The 10,528-nt window shown below is 37.7% G+C and overlaps 1 protein-coding gene across 4 annotated transcripts in view; it reads left to right on the forward strand.

The window, feature by feature from the left end:
• The window catches only part of tfg (trafficking from ER to golgi regulator), a 12,641-nt gene continuing 2,113 nt past the window's right edge, over positions 1 to 10,528 (forward strand). The window contains exons 1-7 of one of the 4 annotated variants that reach the window (XM_067408491.1): positions 1 to 114; positions 1,735 to 1,922; positions 3,393 to 3,476; positions 5,853 to 5,999; positions 6,482 to 6,631; positions 8,607 to 8,762; positions 10,234 to 10,317. In XM_067408491.1, the coding sequence (XP_067264592.1) occupies positions 1,739 to 1,922; positions 3,393 to 3,476; positions 5,853 to 5,999; positions 6,482 to 6,631; positions 8,607 to 8,762; positions 10,234 to 10,317 (805 nt within the window). In that variant the 5' untranslated portion in view covers positions 1 to 114; positions 1,735 to 1,738. Of the gene's footprint in view, positions 115 to 1,725; positions 1,923 to 3,392; positions 3,477 to 5,852; positions 6,000 to 6,481; positions 6,632 to 8,606; positions 8,763 to 10,233; positions 10,318 to 10,528 lie in introns of all 4 variants that reach the window. The other 3 variants (XM_067408492.1, XM_067408493.1, XM_067408494.1) reach the window with 3 other exon arrangements.

Consider the following 10,528-nt stretch of genomic DNA (forward strand, 5'->3'; position numbering starts at 1 on the left):
GTTTTGCCACGTACAGGTCGCTGTGAGGCGTTTCCGATTAGTCAGTCAGACGTCGTTCAGCTGAAGTCCGGGACACACAGGCTGGTGCTGGGATTGACACGTCCAAACAACCAGGTAGAGACGCGGGGCTTTTCTTACAAACATGTACATACGTTTATATGGTCACTTTACAGGTTTTTAGGGCACTTCTGGAAAAGAATCATTAGCAGTTAGCCGGTTGTCAAGTAAACTAGCATTAGCATAGCTTAGCCTGTGTGAAACTAGGGCAAGCTAAAAAAACAGACGTTTTGTCTAAAAAGCAGTGTTTTTAAACCACAGCATGGGGTAGTTAAATAGTAGTATTTAAAACACATGAATAATTGTTGTAATCATTCATTTGAGGTTTGTTTACAGTGTTTTATCCTTGTTACGCCGGGAGAATTGTCACGCTCAGACCTTTATTTGGCAGGAAGTTGCTGCATCATCAGGTGAATGAGGCCTGATGACATGGTTTAAATGGATCATTCTTTTGCAAGACATTTAAACGTCATGCTAGTGCGATGAAGAAAAATGGCCTGATGTGTGGTGTGGCCCAAAAACCACATCATCCTCTCGTCTAAACGATCTTTAGTTAGCTTGGATAGCTGCTGGGCTGTTGTTATTGGAAACTGTCATCTGGCCTATTTAACATGACCAGCCAGAAAAAAAAACTGACAAATTCATACAAAAAGTACAACAACATCTAAGTTAATCTGCATTTGATTGACAGTTTGCCATTTGGGTTTTGTCTTTTTTTTTTTTTTTTTTTTGATCACGAAATGTCAGTGTTTCAATCATGGTTTTTGTTGAATTATATACGAGTTTAATACAGGTGTGCCTACATGCTCCAGAGTAATAGGCTGAATGATAACTAAACTAATCAGAGTAAGATTGTCGTTGATTGATCACACTCACTCAAATCGTTTGTATTGTGATCTAAAACCCAAAATGTGTCTCCCTATCATTTCTGAGGCCAAAGTCTGTACTGGGAAAGATTGTAGACCATCTAACGTTACATGTGCCAAATCATCTTATATCTCATGACCCTTAGACTTTTTTGAAGTTATAGTATGTCCCAGTAACGTACAGTAGCACTTGTTCAGATAAAACCTCATAGATGAGTCATAAGAGTGTGAGTTTGAGTAAGACAAGCGATTCCCTAACGTTTTTTATATCCATAACAAAGCAGGAAAGTTAGTAGTGTGTGAAGACACTCATTGAGTTACAACTATCACATTTCATAGATAACTGTTGTGTTGTGAGTGGAATTCTGTGCTTCTGATAGAAGAACATAATGATTGTGTCTTCATAGATCGTGTCAGAGGTTATTAGCTCTGTAAGTCTGTATATGCATACATTTAATGTAGTTCTCTCTGCTGCAGCTCTGATAGTGTGTTTGGTTTCAATGCAGTCTGTTGTTGTACTATCAGATGACGTCTGATGTGCATGTGATGCATTAGTGATAAATGGCCTGCTTTAATAAACTGCTTAACTGCACAAGTAATAGTGCAGTAATGGCAAGAGTGCTCCAATGGCTAGCATAAGTGGCCATTTTGACAATTGGACATTTTGACAATAATTTGTATTTATTCTGCACTGGATTCATGTAATTTCAGTCAATTAAAAAAAAAAAAAAAAAAAAAAAAAAAAATATATATATATATATATATATATATATATATATATGCAATATTTACATTTAAAAAGTTTTTCCAGCAGTATGAATGGCCAGCTGGACCTGAGTGGAAAGCTGATCATTAAAGCTCAGTTGGGGGACGATATTCGTCGTATCCCCATCCACAATGAAGACATCACCTACGATGAGCTCCTGCTGATGATGCAGCGAGTCTTTCGTGGGCAGCTACAGAGCAGCGATGAAGTTGCCATCAAATATAAGGATGAAGGTCAGTCTTAAAGTCACCATGAAATCAAAAATGATGAGTCTTATTTTTTATAGAATGTTAAAGTGCTTATTATAATCCTGATTGTTTTTTTTATTATTCATATGTCCTTGTAATCTTTAATCAAAAACATTAACTAGGGACTAAATATCTGTCAAAACTGACTGCAAACTAGCATTTAAGTCTGCCTTTTGTTAGCAATGCCCAACTACCTATGATCTAAACAAAATCCCGCCCTACATTTTTCTCATTCTATAAGCCATTTCACTCGGATGTACGTCGCAACTGGGAGAAAAAAACACTACAGCAACTTCCATTTCATGCCTATTTTAAGCTTTAAAACATGCACATATCATAAATGTAACCATTTAAAGAGCAATTATGGTAACTGTAGTAACTGGACACTATATATAATAGTACTGTGCAAAAGTCTTAGGCACGTCAGTATTTTCACCCCCCAAAAAAGATTTTGAGCCAGTTATTTAGATCTTTGGCTGTAGTATGTCAATAGGAAATATCTGTTCACATTTCCAAACATTAATTTTGCCAATTATTGTAATAATCCAGTGAGATTTTTGAATACACAAGGAGTCTGACAACAGCTGGTGCTTCATACAGTGATCTGATCTCACCATCATCTGTGATTACATGAAGAAACAGATGAAACTGAGACAAACTAAATCCAGGGGAACTGTGGCTATGTCTCTAAGATGCTTGAAGAAACCTGCCTGCAAAGATACAGTACTGTGAAGAGTTTTAGGCACTTGTGTAAAAATGCTGTCAAGTGAGGATGTTTCTAAAAAATTCTGTTATAAATAGATTTTATTTATCAATTAACTTATATTAACTAAATCAAAACAATATTTTGTGTGACCACCCTTTGCATTTAAAACAGCTCTTGTCCAGGTACACTTGGGCATCATTTTTCAGGTAGCTTTGGAGGCAGGTTTCTTAAAATCTCTTGGAGACACGGCCACAGTTCTTCTGGATTTGCTTTTTTATTTCAGTTTCATCAGTTTCTTCATGTAATCACAGACGGATTTGTTGATGGTGAGCTCTGATCTCCATGTGGAGCACCAGCTGTTATCAATCTTTTTGTGTATTCAAAAATCTCACTGGATTATTACAATTAATGGCAAAATGAATGTTTGGAAATGTGAACGGATATTTCCTATTGACGCACTACAGCAAAAGATATAAATAACTGGCTTAAAACCTGACGTGCCTAAGACTTTTGCACAGTACTGTATATAATATCTCCATTTGCTTAAGTCATGTTGTGTAATACTATAAGATAAATAAATCTATAGATGTTCTTAATCAAATCTTTCAGTAGTTTTGCACTATAGACTTTAGTCTAGATCTCAAACTCTGTATTGTTTTCACATTTGGTACAGTTTTATTTGAGGCTTAACTACAAGTACTGCATCCATTTTTTGTTATCTTTTGTATCGTTTGTCTGTTCTCTTCCAGATGATGACCTTATCACCATCTTTGACAGTTCTGATTTGTCCTTTGCCATCCAGTGCAGTAGAATATTGAAGCTCACTCTTTTTGGTAAGAAACTAGCAATGCTTAGGGTTTTTTGCTCAATCTGACATTTAAGGAATATTCTAGAATGAATGAAAAACATTTACAGTTGCACACTTACAGTGGAAGCCTAGGGAGTCTGTATAAAACTGACTGGTGACTGGTGTGATGGAATTGCTTACCAAATTTTTTTTTTTTTTTGTGTGTGCTGTAGAAGCTGAAATGTGAGGCTTGTATTTTTGCTCAATCTTCCAGCCCACCTGCTAGGCTTTCATTGTAAGTTTATATCTGTAAATGTGTTATTTGTTCATTTTACAAACTGAGGGGCAAGTTATATTCTTATAACGACAACAGGCCACAGATACAGGCACAACAACACTGTTCTCATCAGTGCTAATCATGCACAGAGTTAAGGTCAGTGAGCATGTGTAGGTTTATCTTACCTGCAGGAAGATCATATTCCAAAAACGCTCCAGTGGCCATGGTGTCCCTTGACAGAATAGGTGTACAACACTATTAAGTACCAAGTAGCTCATGTGCAGCCCATAGTTGTTTTTATGCTTTTTGGATGGTGTTTTTCATACAAAAAAAGAAGGATATCAAGTTAAAGCTTCTCGATTCCACATTGTGTCTTTGTGACCCAGAAAACAGTTTATACTGAGCTGTAACCTTTGGTTTAAAATGGACTCTCTGTTAAGCACATAATCCCACATCGGCATGGATGGTGTAATATTGCGGAGTTAAGCTCTTTTAATCTTAAAAATGCTGAACTTGGTAGTATTTCATCCAACCGGGTGATGTTGTTTTTTTCCCTCTTTGAACAATAGCACAGCTGGAGCTTTTCGTGTCCAGCAGAGGGCGCAATAGAACAAGATTTGAACTGATAAAGAATCTGTGTCTGACCATTTAATGTTACCAGTAAGGTGTAAAATTGGGATTTTGGACACAATGGAACCTTAAAATCTGATGGTAACCATTTTAAGTGTGACTTGAGTGTCTAAATACTGGTTGAGATGGTTTAACAGATTTAAATTAATAAAGTCCTAAAACATCATGAGTATTTTTTTATAAAGAATATACATTTTTCTAGTTATACCAAGCTCTAAAATATTTTCAGTTAGAAATTGTGAGTTAAAAATGATTTTAAAAACCCACATCTAGTATATCATGAATGACTGGAACAGTCATGTAAATTGATTTGTTAAAAATAGTGGAAGCCCTAAAGCTAACAAACTTCTCTATACATGTCATCAATGTAAAGGGTCAGGGCCATTTTATAGGCTCTAAACCTGCTCTCAATTTCATGAGCTGTGCTGAAAAGCAACTCTTCTTTTTAACTGGTCGGTGGCACAAACAAATATTCTTAAGAGAGTAAAATCAGACCCAGTTACTTGCCCAATTAAATGACGTCATTCTCTCTCTGTTCTAGCGTTGTTTGGCTCACACAGGTACATCTGCACTGCAGTTTCAGTGCCAGTTCTCAGCATGTGCCGACTATTCCTCAAATGTGTCATCATAAACGCTGCCGAAGAAAAGCTGTAGATTTGGGCTGCTTGATTCATGCACTATTTTACACTAATTTATTTGGCACGTCTAGCCAAAATCAAAGGTTGCAATCTGCGTGGGTGTAACAAAAGCCAGTATTTATGCTCTTATTGTAGACAATGTGATATGAAAGAACTGATTTAAGTACCAACTCATAATATATGCTTCTCTTCCTAATGAAAATAAAAATTAATAACTTTAGTCAAGTCTGCACTAGGCACTATCCAAAGCCTCTGTGCTCCAGCCAGATGAAGTCATGTCTTGACCTTATTTGCAAATGTAGCCCTGCCCATTGTTGGATGGTTGAACTAGTTAAAGGGAATTTTGGGAAGATTTTAAGAGTTCGAATGTGCTGGTTCATGGTTGTATAATGTCACGTGTGTGTATGCATCCCAAACGTGTGACTGGTGCCCCAGGGCTGGGTTGGACTTATGCTAGAGCTTGTGTGATCTCTGAAGAGTCTGGAACAGTTCAAGCGGCAGCCGGTCTCACACATATGGATTCAGGAAAGAGCATTCCAGGCTCACACACAATGCCAAATCTCTGGATTACCTCATCATATAGACATAGTCTGGCTATCTAGACTAAATGGGATGAGTGTCCAGAGTGAAGTAATTTTGTCTGTCCTCACTCAGAGGCAAAGAGCTGACAAATCACAACATATCAGAACATTTTTGATGTTTAATATTTTAGGAAAGGATTTTGGATAAAGGAAAGACATGACAAAAATAGAAATGTCGATGAAATGTCTGGCAGCTGGTTAGCAAACTAACATGGATTAGAACAATAGTTTTATGGGAATAGTGAGAACAAAGTGTTAGACAGTGCTGTCAAAAATAATGCTTTGCTTTTTTACAGTGAATGGGCAGCCTCGGCCACTGGAGTCATCTCAGGTGAAGCACCTGCGTAGAGAACTGATCCATTTGAGGAATAAAGTTAACAGCCTGCTGGACAGCCTGGAGCCCCCCTCAGAGTCTGTCCCAGAGAGCACCAACCCAGAAACCGGTATACACATGAATTCTCCTGGAGTGGTTCTCTTGTTTTTCATATCCAATACTGTAACTAAAGCATTTGAAGCATGTCAAATCACTCTAGAAGCTAACTCAGATTATATAAGTTGGACAACATAAAGGGTTAGTTCACTGAAACATTATTTACACACCCTCGTGTCATTCCCAACCCATAAGACTTTATTACTACCTTGGAACAAATCCCAAAAAGCAATTCAAAAATAGCCTGTGTATCTCATTCCAAGTCGTCCTAAACCAAATGAGATTTTAAGGTGAAGTGTGAAAATTATGTCTTGATATGACGCATTTGAATGTATTCAAACAAGTTTATCATATGGGTTAGGAACAGAATGAGGATGATGACAGAATTTAATTTTTTAGCTGAACTTTCTCTTTAAAATTGAACCTCATAAATGTGCCTAGAGAGGTGCAGACAGGCAGTACTAAAGCTGTTGTTCTGATGTCTCTGTGTGACAGAATGTGTGAACGAGGCAGTAGATTCAACAATGAAGCATGCCCCGCCGGTTAGTGCTGCTAGCATGTCTGCATTTGACCCCCTGAAGAACCAGGAAGAGGTCAACAAGAATGTCATTTCTGCATTTGGCCTGTCTGAGGACCCTGCCCCAGGTACCTTATACATTTACAGATTTCATAGCACTTATTTGTGGCTGATTAATTGTGGATTTTCTCATTTGTTTGTTGTAACTTTTGCCCCGAGTTAAAAATCTAAAATATTTTAATAGAAGTTTAATATTCTTTAATAGATGGCTTAGTAATTGTGTATATATATATATATATATATTTTTTTAGCTATAGCACTTTATATATATATATATATATATATATATATATATATATATATATATATATATATATATATATATATATATATATATATATATCATAGATCATACTTTTCAGTGGTTTATTATAGCCACTCGCTGAATTAATGTAGGTTTCAATTCTTGAGCTCTCACAGATGTGTTTTTCTGCTGATTTTACAGCTTCTAGTGTGGCTCGTTCATTCAGATTGTATATCTGGATCACAGTACTGATACGACTCTTATTCGTGTGGTTAATGATATCCTCCTTTCTATGGATTCTGGGTTTACAAACATCCTAATTCTCCTTGATCCAAGTTCAGCGTTTCATACTATCTGTCATGATGTTCTCATTTTCCGTCTTTCTAATATTGGAATCAGTGGTTCTGCTCTTTCCTGCTTCATTTCTTCTCTCACTATAGAAAGTACTATATCACTATGCAAGGGTATAAGTCCACCACAACTTCATTAACACAGGGTGTTCCACAGGGCTCAGTTCTTGGTCCTTTACTTTTCATCACCTACATGCAGCTACTTGGTGATATACTATGCAAGTTTGGACTTCGTTTTCAATGTTATTCTGATGACGTCCAAATCTACCTTACCACATTTTCTGATATTTCATCTTTGCCAGACACACTCACTGCATGTATTAGAGAATTCAAAAACTGGTGCCCAGTTTCACAGACAAGGCTTAAGCCTATTTCCAGACTGAAATTTACGTTTGAGCTGTTTTAACTGAAAGCAACTTGCACTGACATACTGACATAAAGATGTACACCACTGATGTTTTTTCTAAGGCACATTTATAAAAGCTACTTAAATTTCCTAATTGAACTAAGGCCTAATCCTGGCTTAATGTAAGTCTTGTCTTGTGAAACCAGGCCTACATGTCTCTTATCTTTCTTAAATTAAATGACAACAAAACAGAAATTATGGTGATTAGCTCCACCAAACCTGTAAATGGAATGGACCTGTCCTTTGACATAGATTGGGTTCTTTTTAAACCCTCCTCCCCTGTATTTAATCTTGATTCCTCTCTTTCATTTGTTTCTCATATTGCTCATGTTGTTAACTCTTTTATCATCTGTGTAATACTGCACATCTCTGTTCCTCCCTCCATCTGGATGATGCAGAAACCCTCATTCATCCACTAATAACTTCTCTTTTGGACTACTGTAATGCCTTATTAATTGGCTTACCAGAAAAAAACGCATTAAAAGGCTACAGTATGTACAAAATGCAGCTGCGAGAATGCTCACCTCGACTAAATGTAGTTCTCACATAACACCCCTTCTCCATCATCTTCTTTACCAGGTTACCAGTTGCTTCACATATTCATTTTGAGGTACTTCTGTTAACCTTTAAGGCTCTAAATGGTCTTGCACCTCTATTTATCAGACCTAGTCCACCCATACCTCTTAGATCATCTGAACTTGGCCCATTTCAGTTCCTAGATTCCGGCTATCTACTATAGGTGAACGATCTCTTTGTGTTAACGCCCCCAAGCTCTGGAACTCACTACCCCCCTCTCTTCGCAGTAACTCCTCTCTATCTGCCTTTGTTTCAACTCAAAACAAATTTGTTTGAAATAAATTTTCAAATAATTTTCTTTGTTTTTTCATTATTTTTGTGTTGCTTGTAAACTGTCAACTACCTTTAAGCGACCTTGGACTTGTGGAAAGGTGCTATATAAATAAAAACAACTACCTCTTTTTCTTCTTCTTCTTCACCTGATTTACAATGAATCACATTTTACTTATCTGTTCCCTGTGTTCCAGTTCCAGCTGTAGCCGCCACCGCTGCTGCAGAGGAGCGCTCTGCTACTCCAGACAGTATTGCCTCTTCATCCTCTGCAGCGCCCCCTTCTGCTGTGGCTCCCCAGGCTCCCCCACCTTACTCAGGGGTCCAACAACCTCCCTCTAGTACTATGGATGGTAAATGCACCACTTTTACAAATTGTACCCAAGTACACTTGTAGAAAGTGCTCTGTCAGCATGTAAAAGTCTTAAAAGTCAGCAGCTCAGTCTTGTGTAAAAGCCCTCCAAGAAACCTGTATGATCTGTGTCAGGTGACCCTGTCTAATTATACAACCTGAAATCAGTCTAATTGTTCAGGGCTTCCTTAAGACTGGCCAGTCGATTTTGAGAATGTAGTTTTGCACATCCCCATTGCAGATGTTTTCTTCTGATGCTTATGGGAGAGAGTCCAGCGAAAGAAAAATGAACAAGGAATCATATGGCTACAGAGTCTTTGTAGTGGATTCAGAGCATGATGTTATTCTCCGCTTTGCCATTGCAAAAAACTTCCACATCACTCCAGTCCACTTGAGAAATGCAAGCCGATTCTGGATTTGGCAGGTCATGCTGCTTTGGCAGGAAGGTCACACACCTGTACTTACACATGTTCTCTCACACTCATACAAGAACACACACAAAACTTATTTGTTTGCAGCATAAAAGCACCTTACAGATGTTGTCTAACTGAGGCCCTTGGGAAGCTGTCAAGCGGAAGAAAAACAAACCACAAATCAAATGTCCTTCAAGTAAAGAGCATAATGTTATTCTCCGCCTGTCCATTGGATTTGATCCCACCCCTCTCCTCTTCCATGGAAGTTCTTCCACATAAATGTAGTGCACATGAGAAATTGTGCAGAACTATTCTAGATTTGGCAGATTTTGGGGATGGTTTCCATGGTTGCATGGAGTTGTGATGCTTTTCTCTGCTTTATTGTTACCATCACTGGGACACATACACACACACAGCCTTTTCTCATTAGTTTCTTGGTGCAATGCACACAAACACTTATGAACTTTGGATAATCTGTCTGTGTGCTTTGTGTCAGTGAAGCCGCTTTTATCTCTACCCATCGTGATATGTGAGGTCTGTTGATTTTGCAAGATTCTCTTGATGTTTAAGGTCTTTAAAAATATTTTGTCTATTTAATGTGGAATCCAAATAAAGTATTTAAAATGTGTTGGTCAAGATCAGGAGCTGTGTCCTACACAGATGGTCAGACTGTCACCGACTGCCATCATTTGGACGATCCATTGATGGCTCAGTTTTATATGGCTTTCCTATTTGTATGTTTCCAATAAGCTCTTCTGTATTGGTGCTTTATTAGTTGATGTTCCAGAGTAACATGCCAGATATCCCACATTAAAATATATTCAGAGTGACTCAGAGTGAGAGAGATCAGTTCCTAATATTTATGGCCCTCTGGTGTCTCAAATGTTTCTCAAACTTTTGATGATGAAACTAAGTAACAGTGGGATATCCTCGCTAGGATCCACAAGCTGCGTGCTTATTTTTTATGGGAATTCCCTCCCTTAGCACGGAGTCTTAATCCTTAAAAACTTAAACTTATGTTGTCTTAAACCAATAAACAAATTTTCTGTGATTGAACAGGTCAGATGTATCAGCAGTATCAGGCTCCAGGTGGATATCCTCCGCCAGCTGGACCCCAGCAACAGTATGGAATGCAGTACCCTGGTAATTATATAAATCGCATACTAATGATGCCTTCTTAAATTACAGCTGAGCTTTAAGCCCTGTTCATAACAAATCTGATAGTCTTTTGCTTAATTTTCTTTGAAAGTTTGTACAAATTTGGATGGCAAACAAGTAAATAATTTAAAAACTAGCCTCGCCTGTGATTCCAAAATGAAATAAAACAAAATGTATAAATCATCCCAGAACAACA

The sequence above is a fragment of the Chanodichthys erythropterus genome, chromosome 14 (assembly GCF_024489055.1).
Source record: "Chanodichthys erythropterus isolate Z2021 chromosome 14, ASM2448905v1, whole genome shotgun sequence".
Classification (NCBI taxonomy): Eukaryota; Metazoa; Chordata; class Actinopteri; order Cypriniformes; family Xenocyprididae; genus Chanodichthys; species Chanodichthys erythropterus.